The sequence below is a fragment of the Fringilla coelebs genome, assembly GCF_963513975.1.
Source record: "Fringilla coelebs genome assembly, chromosome: 9".
Lineage (NCBI taxonomy): Eukaryota > Metazoa > Chordata > Aves > Passeriformes > Fringillidae > Fringilla > Fringilla coelebs.
This window is the reverse complement of record NC_140067.1, coordinates 8,806,102-8,828,343: the sequence shown is the minus strand read 5'-3', so window position 1 is coordinate 8,828,343 and position 22,242 is coordinate 8,806,102. Positions and strand designations below refer to the sequence as shown.

Genomic DNA, 22,242 nt, shown 5'->3' with positions numbered 1-22,242 from the left:
CTTTTCAGCCAGTGTCACGAGCCTGAAGAGGAATCAGCTGATTAATGTGCAATTAGTGCCAGAGACTGTGATTAATGGTGGATGCAGGAGCAGTGGAGGAGGAGGAAGCCGTGGCACTACCTGGAGGCCGTCCCTTTTCCTGCTATCCCGCTGATCCCACATTCTCCTCCCGTCTCTGTGCCACTGCTCCCTTCCCCATCTCATGACTCTCAAGCCATGGCCTGTGGCTCAGCATGGTGTGCAGGTCTCTGTCCTTGATTTCCAGCACAGGGACAAGGAGGTATTTGGAGAGGGATGCAGCAAACCCATGAGGAAGAAAGTGAGCTTGCAGCATTTCTGGGGCTCAGAGCTCACTAGGGAGATTTTTTCCCTGCTCCTTTTGCCTTTACTGCTTTAAGGAAATAGGATTTTGCATGTCTTCCTTCCTGCCTGCCTTTTTTTGTAAATAAACACGATTAGCAAAGATTTATTTTTTTCTCTTCTAACAGTAATAAGGATTAGGTACAACAGGAGCTAAAGGGACAGGAGTCAAATGAACCAAAAGAAACAGTAATATTTGAAGGGGAAGGGCCCCCAGAGTGACCGGGACAGGGTCACCCAGCTGCCGAGGGACACAGAGCTGTGCCCTGGCTGTGCTCAGGCTGCAGTGGGTGATGGAGGGGTGAGAGGTGGGATGAAGATCAGCCCTTCCCTGCCAGGCACAGCTGTAAGACCTGGAGGCTGTGCCAGCTCAGCACCCAGACGGGGCTGGGGGTGGGATGTGGATCAGCGCTGACTCACGTCACTCTGGGCTCGTGACTGTGCTCTTCTGGGTGTAACATGCCAAGGTGCCAGGAGCAGTGCTGGGACCTCCTGCCTCCTTCCAGCCTGTGACCTGCCTGGGTGTAGAATGGCACCTGGCCTCCAGAAAGGAAAAGGATTTTTCTCCCTGAAGTTAATGTCTTCAAAGCACTCAGTGTTTTCCCTCTCAGCAAGTGGCTCTGTTGGAAGGGCAGATGAGCTGTCTCTGGTGGTGATGAGATGGGATCACAACTCCAGCTGGCAGTAACTCGGTACGATCATAGTCAGTTTCCCTCTCGTGGTTTGCAAAGGAATTATCGGGAAGAATATTTAATTACTTTCTCAAGTGAATATGATCAAGCCATGCTGGTGCATCCTGCAGTCCTGGTCCCTTCAGAGCTTCACCTGAGAAGATCCAGGTGGCACTGCTGAATTTTGTTAAAGCTGTAGCTCTGCCTTCAGGTCATAGTTACAGATTATCACCTCTCCTTTCCATTGCAGAATGGCTGGAGCTGTTAGGCAAGGTCTGAGGTGTCCTTCCATTAGGAGATATTCTCTTATATTACCTCTCCTCATGCTGTTTTCCGCCTGCTGCAAAGGTCACAAGTTGTCTTGCCTGTGAAGAGCTGGGTTAGAAGCCCCTGTTCTTCCAAAACATTTCTTAAAATTTCTGTGAGGAACATTTCAGGGGAATGCAGGGGAAGGCTTGCATTCCACAGAAAAGGAAGGAGCCTCAAAAATAAAAGAGAAAAAGGGGGAGGGTGGAAAAGAAGGGAGATCCCATGAGTCAGGGAGGTCAGTGGAGTGCCACAGCATCCACAGGATCTGAGTGTATCAGTGGTCCCAAGGAAATGTGGTGGTGGCTGGTCCCAGGGAGTGCCATGAGCTCATACCATGGTGGTGACTGGAAGATAGGCTCTGTTTGATGTGGACAATATAAGCAATAAATATTTTTGAACTGCTTTTTTTGCCTAATTCTAGAGTCCCCGAGGAAGATATTCGGCATCCTCCCCTCTCCTTGCTTGTACTGGAGGGACTCAGTATCCTGCAGAGACAGCAAGGGAAATGACAGGATTATTCCCCATGGTGATTATCCTGTGATCTCTCAGGGCTGTATAAATAGGAGCTGATTACAGTAGAAAAGGAGTAAATTGTGTAATTAGAGAAGGGAAGAGGGGAGGACTTAACCTCTGCCTGAAGGTGCTGGTTTGGAGAGGAGAGTGGAAAAGAGAACGCTGAGCAGCGGCTGTTCTGGGACCCACAGCCTGGAAAGGGCTGACCTGGTCCCTGGCTCCTCCTGTTGCTTTGTGCGAGCCCTTCGATCTTCCCTTCTGGAGAAATAACAAAATATTTATTTCTGCTGGACCTCCTGGCCATGTTATTTGTGAAGAAAGTCCCTCTTGCATGTCCACCTTGCCCCAGACCTGCAGTGTGGCTGCCTTATGAGGGGCCTGGCTGCACTCAGACATTGGCATCACCCCAAATTTCCCTCTGGGACTTGTCATGAATGGTTAGAAGAGAAAAGCCATTGCATGATGGAACCCACAGCAGTTCTATGTTGGGTGTAAGATGACTAAGATCTTTCCTGCTGTTCTACATGGAGCAGGAATTTTGCCTCCCCTTCCCTTTATTATTGACCCAGCCTGGCCTGGGCCATGAAGTGTGTCTGTTCCCATTGCAGGGAAAAAAAGCACACAGCAGAACTGCTCTCAGAGCCATGGAGAGGGAGGCTATTATTGTGAATATTATTCATGCCAGGAAAAATAGCCAATTACCTTCCTATAGAACCACTCTCTGCCCAGTGAGCCAGTAATTGCAATATCTGACATTCATCATGGAGCTCTGAAAGAGCTTTGGGAATAAAATACTGGGAAATGGATGGACTTGAAAAAGACAGGGGAAAAAAGTAAAGTTAAGGCCCTTAACCCTATCACCCCTAGATATTCTATGCCCACTTACATCTCAAGTCCTACAGATGCAAGAATTTGGCTTTGTCTTATATCCACTTTATTTTATGTTTTAAAGGTACGTAACAGTATTAGTGTAGATGGTTAATAAACTGAATAGTGAAATAGGATGTAACTGAGGTGGGGACACTGCCAAAGATGCTTTCTTGAGGTTTAAGAAGGTCAACGGGGCAGCTGTGGCACCAGTAAGTTCTTGCATTTATTCCCCAGGTTTACCAGTGAAACAACCAACAAAGGGGAAATCCATCTTTCCCTTTCTTCTTTTTCTCCTTGGAGGAGGAAGAAAAGACAAAGTCCTATCAAGCGCTGCAGGGTGTTGAATATGTTTGCTCTGCTGGACTGCACTAAAGGCCAGGTTTCACTCCCCGGCTGTCCCCAAGGTGATCCATGGACAATGTCTGCAGATGTGTCAGGTTTCCCAAGATCTACTAATGCTGTCAGCTGCTGAAGCCTCCAGGAACCCACAGGCTCTGGGGAATGTGCTCCAAGGCCTGCGAGCAGCACCTCTTCCCCACAAGCTGGGTGGGAATCTCACCCTGAAGAGGGTGCCTTTCCTATCTGGCAATGGAAGGGTTAACTGCACTTGTCAGAGGGTTGTTTGGGGTTTTCCCTGTGTAGCCAGAAGGATAATTTAGCTGTATTTCTCCAAGCTGCGGTTTTGCACCCTGTAAAAGTCTGTCCTTTAAATTGTTTGCTGAGCACCAGCCCTCATTTATCATGTCAGCTGTGATCCCTGCAGCAGCCACAGCCTCGCTCCTTCCTGAGGACCAGCCACCCTTCTCTTGGAAGGAAAACAAATCTACGCTGAAATTGCTGCTGCCCTGAGTTTGCTTTTTTGCCCTGAACCCTCACAAATCCCCTTTAGGGCTCTCCAGAGGGATTTTCTCTTTGTTCCGTGGGTGCAGAAAACGATGCTGGCCCATAATCAGAGATTTTGGGTCAGCCATCATATCATACACAGTACAGGTAACGTCAAACGTGTCAGAACAGGGAAGCTCACAAAATAACTGAAGATTGTGCCAAATTGAGGCAAAATTGTAAAGGGACAGCTTTGCCCTCTGCACTGCTCTTTCCTGGGTGCCAAGGGTCACCTGCCTGCCCACCACAGCAGCCAGGGCTGTAATTCCTGCTGCCAGGATTCACTGCCGCCATGGCCCCGCTCTGGCCTTCACACCCTAGTGTGGAGACGGCTCCCTTCACCTCACTGCCGGCACCCGAGCTGCCGAAGAGCCAAAAGAAACGGCTCAGTTGCTTATTCCTTGTACTGATTTCCTGCTGCGGCCTCACACCCCGACTCTTCTGGGGCCCAGCTTCTGTGGGCCAGCACTACTCCTGCTGCTTGAGGGGAACAGGACCTTTCTTTGGACAGAAAAATAATTCACTTTTTTTTTTTTCCTTTTTCTCTCCCAGTCTCCCTTTGAACACCTCTACTTGACACAGAAATTCATTATAGATCTCAAGTCCTCTTATTGCTATATATATATATATATATATATATATATAATCCGTGGATTGCATTTCTTTGCCACACGCTCCCTCCGCGGAACCCCGAGCGGGTCGATGCGGCTCTGTGCTGCTCGGCGCTCGCTTGGCCGCGCCTGTGGGCGCGGGGCGGAGCCGGCCCGCCGGTTTTCCCGCCAGCGGCGCGCGCGGGCCGTTGCCGTGTCCGCGCGCTCCCGTGAGGCGATGGTGGGTGAGGGGGACCGGGCCGGGGGTCTGTGTCAGTGTCAGTGCCAGTGCCAGGAACCTCCCGGTCCCTCACTGTGTGTGCTGTCCCTCTATTCCAGAGGAGGAGCCTGGCCCCCAGCCAGCTGGCCAAGAGGAAGGCGGGCGATGAAGATGAGGAAGAGGAGGAGGAGGACTGGCATCCCCCGACGGTGAGCGAGGGGTGCCGGGACGTGGCCCCGTGTGTTTCCCGGCCCCGTGTGACCCCGCAGCCGCGGGCAGGGGGATGTGGGGCGGCGCTGCGGCCAAGTCACTGCCCGGTGCCTGAGCCTCGCCATCCTCTGCGTATCGCGCCCCCGGTCTGTGCTGCCGTGAAACTTTGTGTCTGTGGTGGTGGAAGAACTTCATTGTCTACAGACGGTGCTTCGTGGTTATGGAAAAACTTATCCCTGTGAGAGCCTCGAGTGCTGTGTGAAACGAAGGGTAACTGGGTAACTAGGAATGGGCTGTTCAAGACGGAATGTTACATATTTTTGTAAAATACTTTGTCATCAGTTTCACCGATCTGTAAGAGACAGTTAAGACCTCGTTTACACATTTATAATGATACAAGTCCCAGCCTAATCCTTATTTACAGTAATGTTTTATGTCATACAGGTTAAAGAGTCTCACGTAATGTTTTCTGTGTCAGTAGATGGTCAAAAATGTCCCTCACGCTGAAGAGGACTGTGTTAAGTCAGGAAACAGATCAATGACTTATTTATATTCATATTTTTCTGAGTATTTGAAATGTAGGGTTCAGTGCGAGGCCTTCCACTTGCATAACACCAGGTGCCATGGAGCCTCTGGGGACTCTGATGTAGTTTGTTCCATGCCACTGACCCTTCCTTTTCTTAATTTTGCCTTTGCTCTTGAGTGGCGGGACAGGACAAATCTCAGCGTGCACTAGCCTGACCTTTTACAGGTTAGAAGATGGTAGTTATTTTCTTAACTAGGCAAATGCCTTAAGCTTCATGTAAATCAAACTTCAAGGTTCGGTGACCTTGCTGTGCGAGTCCTGTGGCAGCAGGGGTGAGTGATGGCTGTGTGTGCTGACAGCTGCTTGGCTGCCTGGGCGATGCTCTGTGTGCTTTGGTGCTTACTGAGCGTGGCTGTAGAGCATCTCTGCTCTCCCCTGCTCCCCCTGAGTTGTTTGGTTCTGGTTCTGTTTGCCAGGGCCGGAAGAGGCAGAAGGCAGCTGCTGAGACAGAGAGTGGAGAATGTTACCGGTCGCCTTTCCGCAAACCCTTGGCTCTGCTGACCAACAGACCCCACTGCCTGGACAGCAGTCAGCACGTGAGTGGGGATGCTGCTGCTACACACATAGCTCACTCAGCAAGGAATTCCTTGTGCCTCCATGGCCCCTTTTAAACTGAGGCATTATGCAGACACAAAGTCTTTTGGAGAGACTTTTTGCCAGCTCCTGCCCTTTATTGTTGAAGGAGCTGTGCTGGGTGAGCTTGCTGTAGTGGAAATCCTGAATGAGGGAGTTCTGTGAGGCCCAGGTGAAGGATGGCACCCAGAGGTGTGAGTTGCTTTACACCCAGGTGGGTCAAATGCTGTCTGCCTGCCCATTTCTCTCTGGGCTTCCACTGCTGGAGACCAGATGCTGGACTAGCTGGGTGCTTGCTGATCCAGCATGGATGTTCCTGCAGTGGTAACCCAGCTCCTTTACAGGAAATGAGTTGCCTGCCTAAATTACCAAGGCAGGGGGGAGCAATAAGTTTTAAAGAAGTGAAAAAAGCCAGTGGATTTAGGAAGATGGGAGCTATGAAAAATCAATTTCGTGTATTAGAAAACGCAAAGGAAAATAGTTTGGAAAAGCAGAAGTGGTGGAGGAAATTGTGCTGAATTGCAACTTTCTTCCTTTTGGCTAGTCTCAAAAATAGTTGGAGTTGAAGCTTGAGTAGATTAAATAGAGGGACTCTGGGTACTTGGCAAAACTGAGTTCTAAAAAATGTCCTGTACTTGCTTTCTTGAGCAGTCTCTGATTTCAGACTTTTGAAATGTGTTTTCTTTCTGAATTCCTAGGAGGCTTTTATCCGCAGTATTTTGTCCAAACCCTTCAAAGTCCCCATTCCAAATTATAAAGGTAAGATGAGGAGGTTTAAGGATCATCTGTGTTGGCTGACTCGGGTAAAACAGATGATGCTCAGGCCTGTCAAATATATTTGTGGGGATTATTGTTATTTTTTGCACTGATGCATATGTTCCAGAAATCCTGACTTAATTTTGAAAGAAAAATACTGGCATATTAGCAAAGTCTTCATATTTCTTACTAGTGTTTAGTTTGGATAATCCTACACTTCAGAATTGGATTTTATAGTCTTAGTGCTATGTATTTGATGTAGTGCCAGGAGATTTTACACTGTATCACAAATACAAAGGCAAAATGAATTCCAAGCCACGAAGGTTTATCATTTAAATAATGATGCTAACAGACAGAAGGCTGTGGTGAAAAAGATTGTATGTGCCAGTTTTATTTCTACTTGGCTTGGAGAGTTGAGCCTCAAGGTGATCTTCAAAACAAGATAGTTTTGAAGTTCAAAGCCTCAGCTGTCTTGAATCAGTGAAATGTAAGATCTCAGAAACAAATAGGCCTGTTCATGTCCCCTGCTTCCCCTTCATCCTCCAGCGAAAAACTCGAATGCAGAGCAACCAATTTCACTCAAACTTGAATTATAAAAATGTCTGTAAGCAGCCACTGAATATGGAATGACAAGCCCCAGAAGAGTTTGGCAAAGCGCACTTCAGGAGAAGTGGATTTGTCAGGAGGCTCAAACAGAACTGTAACTGGGAAAGCTGCTTTCTGTGACTGTTACCTTGCTCTTCTAATTGGGAAAAGGGGCTGTTTCTTGTGTTCTTTCTTTCTTCTTGTGTGTGCATTGCTTGTGCTCAGCTTGTGGTACTCTCCTGTTTTGCAAGCAGCTTTAGTAAACAGTGGACAAATAGACTGATTGAATCTTTTTAGAGCAAAATCAATCCTGGGAGCACAGTTGCCCAAGTTTTGATGGGAAAAGGGATTTTTATATATGTTCTTGTGTTCATGTCCATTTCACAACTGTGACAGCAAAAGACAGTACTAGGAAAAGAAGGGACTCATGCTTGTTTTCTGCTTTTCACAGAAATTGGCTCCAGGGCCAAACATCTACTATTGCTCAGCAGAGAGAAAATAATACCCCAGAGCAGGTAGTGACAGTATGATGCTGGCTGTGGTGCTGTAGAACTTCATCACTGTTAAAGATCAGTTCCTGACCTTGCATCAAAGATACAACTGTAGCTAAGTCTGGGTTAGGTGACCCCAAAAGAGAATTTCACCCAGCATATTGTATATGTAGGAGTGTATTTGTTGGGTTGTTGAGATGTACATTGTGGAACCCTCCTTGGCTTTCAATAATCTAGAACCACCACCTCGGGTGAGCAGTGCCATTGCTCCCTTTTTGCCTCTGTTCCTTCGTTCTGTTTTTTCCTGCCTCAGAGCTTCCCACTGTGTGCTGCCAGAGTGCTGCCAAACAACGGCCCCGCTTAGGTTTGCTGTGTGCACCAGCTGTGCGTGCACCTCCACTCCAGCACCCAATTAATTCACTGCTCCTAAGTCTCATCAGACTCTGCTGCCAGGCTCTGCTTGCTTCCAGGAAGATGTTGTTGTTTGAGATGTGCCTTTGTTCGATTTCAGGGCCTCTGGGCTTGCGCTCACTGGGAGTCAAACGGGCAGGACTGAGGGGTCCTCTCCATGACCCATTTGAGGAGGGAGCTCTGGTTCTGTACGAGCCCCCGGTGCTGAGTGCCCATGACCAGCTGAAAATAGACAAGTGAGTCATCACCTGGCATGAATGCTGCAGCTCTGACCTCTTTCTGGGTGTAGATTTATGTGCTTTTCTCCCAAATGCGTTTGAGCTGGGGTCTGAACATCATGGGGATTTAGATTCCAAGTATTCTGCCTGGATTGGTTCAGGAATGGTTACAGTCAAAGAAGGAATGTACCCATGCTGGATTGTTTGTGTTCTTTCACTGACTGTTACGTCTCTCATGCATCAAAAATTTAAACCTGTTGCAGGGAAGGAGCATACACGCATGGAGAAGTTGCTTCGAAAATCTCATTGCTTAGTCATTAGTCAGGAAACGTCAGCATCTAAGGACAAGCAAAGGGAGATGTCTGTCAAATGTTAGGCTGCCTACTGGTTTTTATTCTGAAGTAGTTTCTTTTGTGCTGTTGTTACAACTTAAAAAGGCTGTCAACTGCACAGAGGCTTCACGGACAGAGAGAGGGGTTTCTCTCTGGGGAGATTTAGTTACAATATTGTTACAGAAACAAGAAAAACAGTACTGACTTTTTAGCTGTGTCTCTGAACAACATTCTGCCCTTTTTTTTACCACAGCCCACATACGTAGTTTCACTGATGTTTCAGACTGTGGGCAGGTCTCTAACTTAATTCTCAAAGCTGAATTAATCCATTTTTCACTTTCTTGTTTGAAGTTGCTTCCCCTGTGCCACAGGAGAGTCCTGGTACAGCAGTGAGATTTAACAAAACCTAAACATGTGCCAAATTCCTCACTCACACTCTCTTCTTCCTTGACTGCCTCCTGCAGGGACAAGGCACCTGTCCATGTTGTGGTGGATCCTGTCCTCAGCCGTGTTTTACGACCCCATCAGAGAGAAGTAAGTTTTCCATTGGGACCTGAGGGTGTGGCTGGAGGTTTTGTTCCATTTCAAAAGGCCACATTTCCTCTGCTGGAGTTGTTATAGGTCTGCATAGACCTCACAAATGACAGTCTAACAGACTCTAGTCTGTTGCAAATACCAAGTGAAGCATTTGTTTTAAGCATCCTCTGAGAGGCCTGAATGCTGATGATACTTCCTGTCCCTTTTCAGGCAAGAGTCAGAGCTGAAAGTCCTGCTTTTACTTACCTTAAAGTCTGGAGATGTAGCTCTGCTGGGTGGAATTCAGTGTGGAAGGTGATGGGAATATATTTGCAGTAAACTGTGTTGCAGCCCAGTTTTGAGTCAAGCAGGGCAGAGTGTCCACCACTGTTTTACTGCTCAGCAGAATTGATTGGATCTGCTGTCCCTGAGCCAGGAAACACTGAGACTCCAGTTTGTGGTACCATGGTTCCTAAAAAAGCGTGGAGTAGGTTCCTGTTTTGAGGTGCTTTGTTTGGAGGCTGCCCTTGGTAGGTGTGAGCTGTGCCTGACCTATGCAGGCTTGAAATTTGATGGTGAAGACTGCCTAAAGCATTTTATGTTATAAATATGTGCAACATTGTAACATGGCAACAGTGGCTACAGCTCTCCAAATATCTGATGTAGCTTCTGGACAGCTCGAAGTTCATCTCAGATGCAATATATTATCATTTAAGTTTGGAGGGAGCACAGATGGAAGCTGTGGTTGCTGATCTTGCTGGCTAAGCAGGTAAAGCTAGATGTATCCCTGCATGGGAGATCTTCATTCAGATGGCTATGAGAGCATAGTAGGCTGCTCATGGCTTGTAGTTTTATCTCAGATCTGGTAATGGACCAGTGCCCCACTGTAATGCTCATTTGTGGCTACATAGCTGGAGGCACTCTGGTTTTGGGTAAGCTGCTACTTACTGGTGCTTTTGTCAAGTAATCAAAGTTATGTTGGTATCCTAGGCACACTGTTTTTTGGCAGGTAAATGTCAATGATAAAGCAGTTTCTGCTCTAGGTTGACTGATAAATCTCTGCCTGCTAGGATTCCTATGCTGCTGTATTCAGCTGAAGCTCCTACATAGCTGTACAGCTCTGCTCCAACTTTGTTGTGATTTTTGCCCAGGTGCTGGTTCTGCAGCAGAATGCAGTCTTATAGTCAGTAATGTAGTTCAGAATTGTTCAACTGGCTTAAATTACATTAGCCTGTTACTAAAAGTCTAAGAAAGTAAGAAAAGGACTTGAAAGTGCAGGTCAAGGTGCTCCATCTTCAAGTCCTAAGTAGTGGAGTAGAGAGGATGAATCCTTGCAGGTATGTTTAGCTTGTACATTCCCAGCACAATGCCCTGGTTTTCTTTGTCTCTCTTATCACATGGTAGGGAACATTTTGAAGTTTGTCTCTTCCCCCCCATCCCCCCTTTATCTCTCTCAGTGATGTGTCAGGGCCTAATGCAGGGCTGAGCTCTTCTCCCACCATGTGACATAGGTTTAAAACCTCAGCCCTGTGTCTTCTCTAAAGCTAAATCTGCTTTGGTCCTTGAGCCCCCAGGTGAGTCACTGCTTCTAGGCAGAAATTATGAGGGCTGATAATGGTGTTCTGGGAATTATTTGGGCAGCAGAAACAATTTTACTCACTCTGATTCTTTAAAATTACCTGATTTGGTGGTGTTAAGATGATAAACCTCTTTGAAATGATTGATGCATGTTAGTTCATGGCCAGGCCCTGGCTAATGCAGCCAAGGGTAGAAATTTCTGGGAATTCATGTTCGGAAGCTGGTTAGAATTGTACAAGAAAAATGTAGCAAGATTTTGTGCATGTTGTGAGGTCCATGCTGGCACCAGTAGTGCTGTTTTACTCCAGATGTGGCAGTATTTTAGCTGTGCCTCAGGTAGTTTCCTTCTGTCTCATTAGAACACTGCCTGTCCCCAGGGATGTGTGCGCTACACGGATCTGCTGTTTGTTGTGCTATCAGCCCTGTGCATTGTGGTAATGAAGTTGTCACTCTGCTGATGTCCCCATCCTGCTCTGAGAGAACAATATTTTGGCAGGGGGTGAAATTTCTCTGGGACTGTGTGACGAGCCGGCGGATCCCTGGGAGCCATGGCTGCATCATGGCAGACGAAATGGGGCTGGGCAAAACTCTCCAGTGCATCACACTCATGTGGACACTTCTCCGGCAAAGCCCAGACTGCAAGCCCGAAATCGAGAAGGCCGTGGTGGTGTCTCCCTCCAGCCTGGTGAGAAACTGGTACAATGAAGTAGAGAAATGGCTGGGGGGAAGGATCCAGCCACTGGCCATTGATGGAGGCTCCAAAGAAGAGATTGACCGTAAACTAGGTACAGAAATGTTTGCAATCTGGGCGTTTGGCTGGTTGGGGTCAAAGTCTTGCTTTGAAAGAAGGCTGCAGCAGCCTATGTGAACATCTCTGAGCAGTCACTGGATCTCTGCAGACTGCTGTCTGTCTCTCCACTAACGTGTTTAGATCTGACCCTTGCATTTTTGGTAATAGTTGGTCTTTTGCCATAATGCAAATCTAGTCAGGTGTTAGAGTAGTCCCAATGCTCCAGGAAAGGGGGCAGAAGGGACATGAAAATGGGAATAGTTGTGGGGAAAGGAGAATGGGTATATATGGGTGGAAAAGTTTTCATTAATTTTTAAGGCAAGTGTTTTGACCATTTGACCTGTTTTGTATTAGTTTTCCTCATCCTTTTGTTGGTTTTTTTTTCCTTTTTCCCCCTTCCCATCTGCAGTTGGCTTTATGAACCAGCATGGCCTGCGAGTGCCTTCACCCATCCTGATTATCTCCTATGAGACCTTCCGACTGCACGCCGAGGTGCTGCAGAAGGGCACTGTTGGGCTGGTCATATGTGATGAGGTACGGGGGCACCTTTAAGGGGAATCCATTCCTGGTGGTTTCTCAATGTCTGGTTGAAAGTGGATCTGCTTTCTTAAAGGAGAGTGGACAATGGGATACAAGACTTAGCTATGGACAACACCCATTCTGGTGTTTCAGAGGCTCTAAGTAGGATCAGCCATACTGTGTGAGCCTGAATGGGAGAGGTGTCTTCATGAGCCAAGATATGAAGAAAATCCAGCTGGTGGTAACTGCATCCACTTGTAGGTCCTTGATGGGCACCTACTAGGGCCCTCTCCATGTGAAATATGTATCAGAAGGGAGGTCCATGCCTGTCTCTGCTGATAGTGCTGGTTTTCAGGCATTGGTGTGTGTCAAGCTCTGCTTTCACATGGCCAAAATGGAATTGTTTTTTCATTTGTCATTCCCTATTTGTGGTTATAGGTAGTGAGAGCCAGAGATGCTTTGAAGGACAAGATAAAACAAGTGTCCTCTGCTTCCTTGAAATGATTAGGCTGGGACTTGCAGGGGTTGAGGTATCCTCTGCTGCTGGGTAGAAGGAATTTATTAAATAGGGGTGCCACCCAGTGGTTTGGCTTTGTATTTGCCAGAACAGTGCCAAGAGGGGCATGAAAAGAGTGAGTGTCCTCAGGAGTGTAGCTCCCGTAAACCTCTTATCTATGAGTCCATGACTGCCCACACCTCTCAGTGCCCCTGCAATGAGACTAGCACCTAGGGAATCTGGGAACCCACATCCTTGGCCTTGTGGTTTCTATACATATCCAAAAAATGCTCACCTCTGCTGCAGTCTGGCATTCATGAAAAGCATCTCATCACTTGTGCTTTGTCCTATCCAGTACTCAGATGCTCATAAAGTTGCTTTTCCCAGGCAGGAGGAGTGTTCAGATTACCACTGTAAGAGGTGAAAAACTTCTTTTTATTAGTGTGCAAAGGTCTCTGTATAGGTGGTCTGAGTGGTTCGTAGTCTCGACCTTGAGTGAAATAACTTTACTGGTCCAGAGTTCAGTGCTTGTGTTGGTAGCTGAAAACATTCCCATCTGAGAACAGGAAACAGTTCTTAGAGTTATCAGTTTTATTGTGTGATGGTTGTTGTTTTCATGGTAGACTTTCTTGCCTGTCTGGAGCTCAGATATTCCTGGTTTGGGAAGTTTGTAATGTCTTGTTTCCTCACGTAATGGCTAAAGGCTTTTCACTAGATCCTTGTCCTTGAGACAAATCCGTTGCAACACTTACTCCACTACCCGGAATGGGAAGAATAGTGAGATGCCTTTTATCAGTGCTGATATGGTTCTCCAAGCTGCTTCCTTACAGAGCCACTGGATTTATCAGCCTTATTCCTTTTCTCTGCTTTCTTTACAGGGCCACAGACTGAAGAACTCTGAAAACCAAACTTACCAGGCTCTCAACAGCTTAAACACACCTCGCCGAGTCCTTATCTCAGGCACCCCTATTCAGAATGACCTGCTGGAGTATTTCAGCCTGGTGCACTTTGTCAATTCAGGCATCCTGGGTAAGAGATCAATGTGTGGGAGATGGGAGGCAGGGGAAGGTGCTGGCCAGACTTCCCTCAATGCCAGCAAAAGCAAAGCAACAACTGAGATGTTGGTGAAAAATTATGTCAAGGGTTTGTAACTAGATGATCTCTTAAGGTCTTTTCTGCTTCAAACAACTCTGTGATTCTATGAGACTTCTCTGGATACAAACTCTTTCAGGTCAGGCTGCCCTGTTCTAGGGGCTATGTGTCACCTGAGCTCTGTTTAAACAAGATTCTAATGCAAACTGCACCAGTTGAACAGGTATTTTGGAAGGGAATCAATTAAGGTAAAACGAATATGTGAAACTGAGTGCTACTGTAAATTATTTCTTTTTTCATCTCCCACGGTCGTCTCAGGTTGTTGGGCATCCAGTCCGAGAGGCTTCTCATTTATTCTAGTACATGCCCAACTCTAGTTAAACACAATTAATCAGATTCTTAGTCTTGCAAGCAGAATTTGGGCTATGTCTTTTTCTGTTCAGCTGTTTTGCCCCCAGGAGTTCTTAAGGAAAGGATGGAAGAGCTGGTAGATGTTCTACATCTGCTTTTTCTATGTGCTTCAATTCTGGGTAGTAATTACAGGGAGCTGATGGGATTTTTCACCTGCCCCCCTTGACCTGTACTTTGGGCAAGATTACTCTCCCTGTACTTGCAGTTCGTTCTTTCTGAGATGAGGTTAATGGTGTAACTACTGCAGCAAAGCTGCATGCACTCAGTGGGCATTTTTCTCACTTTCAGTCTGTGGCCAGTAATAAGCAAGTGATTACAGATAATTTTGGAGTAGGTACAGATAATGCCTGTGCTGTTGTTTGCAAGGATAAAATCTGGGAATAAAATTATAACTGGAATGTGAGCAAAAGCAGTATGTATGTGACTGTTTAAGTAAAATTCTGTGACCTTTGGCTTTGCACTGTTGTTGGAGTACGAAATGATTATCTGTTAAATTGATTTGTCTCCCTTGTGAGTCTTTCTTGGCTAGGAAAAAACCCAATCTTATGGATGGGATGAGGGTTTGTTTTATCTGCTGGGCCTGGTGTTTGGGGTGTGGTGGCTGTGGTATGCTGATCAAAGGTTCTTTGTAGTAGTTATCACCTTTTCACTTCTGTTTTATACAGGAACTGCACAGGAATTTAAAAGACATTTTGAAATGCCCATCTTGAAAGGAAGAGATGCAGATGCAAGTGAAGCTGAGCGACACAAGGGAGAAGAGAGGCTTAAAGAGCTAATCAGTATTGTGAACAGGTGAACTTCATCCCTCTTCTCTTCGCAGAGCATTTGCCTATAAGCCCTGCTCTATTTCCAAATTACAGTTGTAGCTGTAATGAATTCTCTTGCCTGTTACGTCTGTTCAGCAAGTGATTGTGCAAGTATTTCTTGCCAAAGAAAATCCACATAGGATTGAGCTTTAGTCAGATAAATGGAACTGACATGGCACAGTCAGCTGCAGTCACCCTCAAGCAATACTCTCAGGTACTGGATTATTACATGACTCCTATGTTTCTGTTTTCTCCTGGGACATGAATAATCAGGAAGTATCCTTTTATTTATGTTATCTATAAATGTGGGCTGCGTTAGACTTGAGATCCATCCGACCCAGATGTTGAGGAGCAGGAGTATAAGGAATGTCACTCCATTTTGCTGTTGGTTGCCCAAGTCACAGAATAGCCCAGCTCACACTTCACAGTTCTGTTGGCTCTGTAGGGCTGATAGGACAGACTACAAGTGTCAGAGATGGGACTTGTGATCCCCAAGAAGTACCTCTGTGATGTGAAGTGCTGTCTTCTTTATCTTTGGTTGATTTGTGGTACCTGTTCAAACTTGTTTTCTCTTCATGAATACAATCAGTTTATCCATATCTGCTGGCAGTTGCTTGGCTCTCTTTAAGAACTTTCTAGCAAAGACTCCTGAATTCTCAGCATTGCTGGTGTCTTCAGGGTTTTTTTCCGATTGTTTGTTGTTTATGGGTTTTATTTGGTGGTTTTAGGTTGCTTGGTTTGTTTTGTTTTTTTAATCTGATCTTTTTGTAGCCATCACAAATACAATCCTGCAGTTCACAGTAACAGTAAATTAAATTTCACACTAAGTAGAGTCACTCCATAGAGACAGTCCTGACCTTGACACAGATCAGCCTGCAGAAGCCTAAGAAAAAGGAAAGGTTGGGAGGAGAAAAGCTTATTCCTTCTCAAGGTGCATTTATTTCTTTTTGTAGTGGATGAAAAATGGTTGTAAAAGTGTGTTCAGGGATGCCTGTGCCTGGCTTTGTTGAGGTCTTTGTCCTTTCCTTTATTGTGCAACAGTCATAATACGCAAATAGGGAAGACAAAGCACAAAAGTAGTAACAGATGAGTCTGTTGAATTTGGTAGGAATTGCCAATGGGACCGTGATGCAAAGACATATGGAATCATTGAGGTAAGGCTGGAAGGGCCCTGGAGAAGGCATTTAACCAGCCTTGCTGTCCTAAGGTAGAAGGTGTTAGAACTGAAGACCTAAACCATCTCTTAACCCTCACCCAGCACTGAAGACCTTGCAGTTTTCCTAGGACACTTTTTCCAGGGCACTGCTGTCTTTGCAGTTAGAAAAGGCTCTTAATGTGTAACATAAATCTTCCTTACTGCAGTTTAAGCCTATTACTTTTCATCCTGCTGCTTATGGGTTCGGAGACCAGATTATTCTTTTATTTACCAGCCTTTTACTGATTTTGGGGTTGTCATATATCCCTGCTGTCTTTCTTCTATAGGTTTTGTAACATATTTTTGATACTTCCTGGCAGAACTGGGTTTCTGCACCTCTTACTCTGGTTGCTCAGCTCAGCGCTTTTTCTAGTCCATTCCACCTTTTCTGAAGTGTGGCAAAACTGCTCCATGGGGCATTTCCAGAGGCCAAAGGATATGTCCTTTGCTGGAATCTTGGGCCTGGCCATGAGCCCATCTTGGGTGAGGATGGCTACTGAGGACTAAATGCGGAGTTGCCTGCCTGTTCTTTGGTTTATACCCATGGTTTGTGCTGGTTGATCCCTGTACTTGTTTGCTGTCCATGCTGCTGATCTGTTGTAGCTCAAATTGCAAATGCTGTTGGTAGTCTGAGGTAGAGCAGAATTTCTCTTGTGACTGAGCTCTCCCTGTGTAAGTGGCATCATGTCTGATCCCTTCAAATCTCATGAACCGCATTGGAAGCCTTGCAAAGACAATGGGTTATATGGGGCTCTGTACACAATGTGGATTGTGGGTGTCTGGCCTCTGCTGTGTGTTGGACTGTCACAGACCTTTGGAGAGAAAATATCAGAGGGACTGTCTCTTGACCACCTGAGGAATCATAGTGATAAAACAGAGTTTTATCAATAAAAGTTAATCAAGAGTCATCCAAGCATCTGATCTTAATTTCTCTTCCTGCAGGTGTTTAATTCGGAGAACTTCAGACATCCTGTCCAAATACCTGCCAGTGAAGATTGAACAGGTGGTCTGCTGCAGGTACCAAAAAGCATCTGCTGTGTCTGGGAAATAGTGAAAGCAACAGGAAGGACTGAAAAATTGCAATAAGCCCTTCAATTCTTGTGGTGACTGCTTCCCTCTAGGAATGATGTTGTAGCCATTGGCAATATGTTGCTTTTCCTTCTGAAGCTACAACCCACTATTGGTGGTTCTGCCAGCCAGCTGGTGAGCTCTGGGCAGCTGTGTAGAGCAGAGCCCTGGGCTATGCAGTCTCTGCAAGCTTCTCTTTCAGCTCTGGAATATAGAAATACTCTACCAGCAGCCTTCGGGGCAGTTCTAGGCTGGCTGTGCTGTAGCTGGAAAAACTGAGCTGCAGGGAACACTCTGTTTAGATGGAGCAGGGCTTTTGTTGGACTGTAGGCTGGGACTGCAGAGCTCTTGTTGTGTTTCAGACTGACACCTCTGCAGACTGAGCTGTACAAGAACTTCCTGAAGCAAGCCAAGCCAGTGGAGGAGCTGAAGGAGGGCAAAATCAGTGTTTCATCTCTCTCTTCCATCACATCCTTGAAGAAGCTCTGTAATCGTGAGTTGTTCATATGGGTTTGGGTTTTGCACTGTTGTGGAGCTTTTTTGGGTCTCCCTTGTGCAGTCTAAACAGTCTCTGAGCTCTGTTTATTCTTCAGATCCTGCTCTTATCTATGATAAGTGTGTAGAAGAGGAAGAAGGATTTATTGGAGCCCTGGGCTTGTTCCCTTCTGGCTACAGCACCAAATCTGTGGAGCCCCAGCTTTCGGGTATGGTGGAACTCAGCAGTACGGATGAGCTGCCTAACACAGGCAACCACGAGACTGTATTTAGCACCTTACTAAGTGCCCCTCCAGGGTCTGCAATTTGGGAATTCTTCTCTAGCTTTTTCTTTCTTTTCCTTTTTATCCAGGAAAGATGCTGGTTTTGGATTACATCCTTGCTGTTACTAAAAGCACCAGTAATGACAAGGTGGTTTTAGTGTCTAACTACACTCAGACGCTGGATTTATTTGAAAAGCTCTGCCGGAGCAGAAGGTTTGTCTTTGGGTTTCACTGCTTTAATCCTGCTAGACTGCACTTGTTGCCTATGCTGTGAAAGAACTGGCTATTCCTACGCTTTCTCTCAGCAGGAACTTGTGATTGTCTTTTAGCTCAGGTGCTCCTGAATTGAAACCAATGTAGCTTGTGCTTTGTCTGCTGGGGTCACTCAGCAGAAAATCTCTGGCCCTCTGCTAACATTTCTAAAGCTCATTCTGTTGTTACAAGGCTGATGATGACAATTTTCTCTTCTAATTGTAGTAAATGCTGTATGTTCCAGGTATCTGTATGTGCGGCTGGACGGCACCATGTCCATTAAAAAGAGGGCGAAGATCGTGGAGCGGTTCAACAGCCCCTCCGTGAGTAGAACCTGCCAGATGTGAGCAGCTCTCCTGCCAGCTCAGAGTGCTGGGAGTAAAAGGATGGCTGCCTCTGCAGTCTAATCCAAGCCTGCCTTTTTGCAGAGCCCTGAGTTCATCTTCATGTTAAGCAGCAAAGCAGGTGGCTGTGGTTTGAACCTGATTGGGGCCAACAGGTTGGTGATGTTCGACCCCGACTGGAACCCGGCCAACGACGAGCAGGCCATGGCTCGCGTGTGGCGGGACGGCCAGAAGAAGATGTGCTACATCTACCGACTGCTCTCGGTGAGGAAAACTCCTGTCCCCTCCTCAGCATGCAGCTCTGGGTGCCAGCCCAGACTGCAGCTGCTGTGCTTGGGGCCAGAAGGGAAAGAACTCTTCTGTGTTGGTGACCACAATTGATTGGAACTTAATTGCTTCCTACCCTTAGATGTGTTGCCATGGAAAACCATGAAGGTTCTAGCTGCAGGGTCATTACTGCAGCCTTTGGTTTGTAGCAGTGGCTGGCTTCTGAGAAACAGAAACAACTGTGGCATTGAAGATAAGATGTTCCTTTGAAGTCATTTAGGCATCTGACTTCTTTAATTTCATGGGGTGTCTGATGCAGAAGTTGCTGTTTTTCAGTCAGGCTGCAGTCTGTTTTAGTTGGGTGTATGTGTACTTTAGAAACAGCAAGTACGTTCCTGGAATTACCAGCATTTGGGATGGAGCTGCCAGTGAGCAGATGGGATAGCTGCTCTGTAGGGGAAAATCATGAAAGGAGACTGCTCTTTTCAGGCTACTCTAATGCTTGGTGCAGCAGTGCCAGTAGTGATTGCTGCTTCAAAGTGTCTCCTCTGCCCTTGTTCACCTCTCGTTAGTTCAGACTGTTGGGATTTTTGTTTTGGTGCGGTGGGGAAGTTGTTGGGTGATTTTGATGTGTGTGGTTTTTTGTTTTGTTTGGGGATTTATTGTATAAGCTGAGGTTCCTTGGTCAATTAGTATTTTTACTTTGAGAAAACAGACATTCTTTGCCCATCTTTTCTTAACGGAGTTCTTTTTTGACCTTGCTGCACTTGGAAGCAGGGAGCCCCTTTGCTTTTAGAAATAGGAAATCAGTCTGCAAATCATGACTAATTACCCCCCTCCTTGGTGTTACATTTGTTTGCAAAACAGACATTTTGCTCTTAGATTTTTGCCTTAGAAATACAGCATGCTGGGCTTTCTGCACATCTGTTCTGGAAGCAGACATCTACCTCCAGGCAGGATGTGATTGATCTGTGTGTGGGTGAACCAGAAAATAGTGCTGATGCTTGTGTCACCCAGGGCTAGACCTTGTTTCTGCTTCTTGGGGAGATTGTAGTTGGGATGTTTTGTCAGGGAGCAGCTGTAACTGCTCAGCTCCTTTCCCTTCCTTCCTGTCAGCACATTCTGGTGCAGTGTGTGAGTTTTAGCCATGAATGGCAGTTCTTCCTCTTCCTCATCTGTATCTCCACTGGATCCACTCCTGCAGCCACAGGGAAAGAGAAGCAGAGTTGAGTTAGATCTGCAATAAAACACATGTGGTTGGAGTGCAGCTACTAAAACTTGCCTGTCACCTGTACTGGTGAGGCACTGAGTGGTCCTGACAGCTTAGTGCCATTTGATCTGTGACATTTTCCCCATGTAGAACACCAGTGTTCCAACTGTGCTTCATCTTTGACTTGCCTGTAGACAGGGACCATAGAGGAGAAGATATTCCAGCGCCAGACCCACAAGAAGGCCCTGAGCAGCTGCGTGGTGGATGAAGAGCAGGATGTAGAAAGGCATTTCTCCCTTGGAGAGTTGAAGGAGCTCTTCACACTGAATGAGACCACCACCAGTGACACCCATGACAAGTGAGTATTCTGAATGACTCATGGCTGGGATAACAAAGTTTGGCTGTGTAATTCAGGGATCTCCCAGGCAGCAGGAGGATGTCCAGGGAGTGAGCCTCAAGTGTTTCTGCTTCTGAAGCTGTTAGCCACCCAGACATGAGCACTTCCTTGCTGTCCTTCCTTTTTGTTATCTAGAAAAGCTCTGCTGGCTGGACAAGTGAGCAAACTACCTTGTAGCTACCTGTTTTGGAGACTGAAATACTGCAGCTAATGAAAAGAGAAAAACTGATCAGAGCTGTTCAAGGTGGAGCCTAACTTGGTCCTTCCTTACTGCTCTCTTCCTGGTGAACAAATGCTGAATTGTTTCCATACTAGGGATTCTCCGTTGGCTAACAATTCATGAAATCAGTCCAAGTGCTGTTCTGGCAACTAAAAGAATACTTTTCTCCATTGTCTGCTTTTCTCTCCCAGCCCAGAGACCTGTGGTATTACAGCCACCAGAAAGAGGACAGGGAGTGCAGGGAAAATGCTTCACTGTGAAAATTAAGACTCTTAATTCAGGCAAGAAGTGAAGAGGATTAATTTTAAGCTGTATCAAGGCTTAGCTCAGTGTAGGTATCCATTCTGCATGGCAACAGCCCTTCCTGGCCTGGCTGCTGCTCTTTGTCTCCTTAAGTGACAGCTCAGTGGGGCATCTCCAAAACAGCCTGAGCACAACCTGGTGGCTGTGGTGGGAGCCAGGATGGAGTGTTTTGGAGCATGGTGTGCTCTTTGAATTTAGGAGTCCTGATGCAATACTAATAAGGTGTTAACAGCAGTTGCTTGAGATCTTCCTTAAGCAACATCCAACACCTTTCAAGAGAAGCTCCTCCTGAACTTCCTCAGGGTCTTGCTGGACCATTCCCAAATGGTTAAACATGAAGAGGGACTGCCTTTGGCAACAGAACCCCCAGGTTTTCAGAATGTGTGTCATTCCTTACCTGTCACACACACCAGAAGGTATTTATCTGTTTAAATGAAATGCAGTAGTAATTCAGAAACTGAAAATCCAGGGGAGCTAATCCAAATGTTACTGGGCTGCAGTTTTGAACAGCCCACAGGCAGAAGCAGCAGGAGCCTTGCACTGATGTTGCACTGACCTTGGCAGGATCAAGTGTCGCCGCTGTGTGAACGGGCACCAGGTGCGGCCCCCGCCCGACGGCTCCGACTGCACCTCGGACCTGTCGCAGTGGCACCACTGCGCGGACAGGCGTGGGCTGCAGGACTCCGTGCTGAGGGCGGCGTGGGACGCTGCTGTCACCTTCACCTTCCATCATCACTCCCATGAGGAGCAGCGAGGGATTCCCTAGCAGGTTACTGTCCCCTGTGGGGGCAAGGGCAGGCTCTGTGGCAGCCTGCCCCACTTTGATCCCTTTCGAGGAAAGGGGCATTGGGCAGCTGTGCATGCTGGACTCTTGTGTGGCTGTGGGATACAGAACAGCGTGGCTCTGGAGTGGCTGCAAGGTCCTTGGCAGTGTTGAGTCTGCTGCAGCAAGGAACCCGTGGCTTTTTCTTTGCTGTTTTATTGTGTGCCTGAAAAACAGCCCCTTGGCAACTGGGAATAATGGGACCTTGCATGCTTGATCAGATTTAGTACTGGTTCTCCTGCCTTTGGTGTTTGTGCCTTCTACTCAGCCAGATTTTGTCTTCAGGTTTAAGTTGAGTCAGGAGTTTTACAGCACTTGATGTGCAGTCAGGTTTTTTTCTTTGACAGCTCTGGCTTACAGTTGCTGATCAAAACTTGCAGGATCCATTTTTACTGTAAAATGTGAACCTTGCTGATTACTTGGGAAGAAGAGGATTTTGTACAGGGGGAAAATATTTTAGCTCATATGTTGAACATCTGGCCTGAAAAAGATCATGCAAGCAGTAGGAAATCAGGCTCTATTCCAGTAACTCCATTTCTAAAACCACTTGATTTGTTATGGGCAGGATGCCCTGATCTAGCAGTGTTTTAATGAGATCACATTACATGACAGTAATAAAA

The 22,242-nt window shown here is 46.5% G+C and overlaps 1 protein-coding gene across 1 annotated transcript; it reads left to right on the top strand.

The window, feature by feature from the left end:
• Positions 1–4,376: 4,376 nt before the first annotated feature.
• On the top strand, positions 4,377–22,176 carry RAD54L (RAD54 like). The gene is made up of 18 exons (XM_084211413.1): positions 4,377–4,436; positions 4,535–4,624; positions 5,628–5,747; positions 6,483–6,543; positions 8,128–8,263; positions 9,042–9,111; positions 11,168–11,456; positions 11,871–11,995; positions 13,355–13,505; positions 14,645–14,771; positions 16,923–16,997; positions 17,411–17,541; positions 17,642–17,752; positions 17,896–18,019; positions 18,303–18,381; positions 18,487–18,666; positions 20,074–20,237; positions 21,364–22,176. The coding sequence occupies exons 1-18, from the start codon at positions 4,434–4,436 to the stop codon at positions 21,563–21,565; spliced, it is 2,238 nt and encodes a 745-aa protein (XP_084067539.1). The 5' UTR covers positions 4,377–4,433; the 3' UTR covers positions 21,566–22,176.
• The last annotated feature ends 66 nt before the right edge of the window (positions 22,177–22,242 follow it).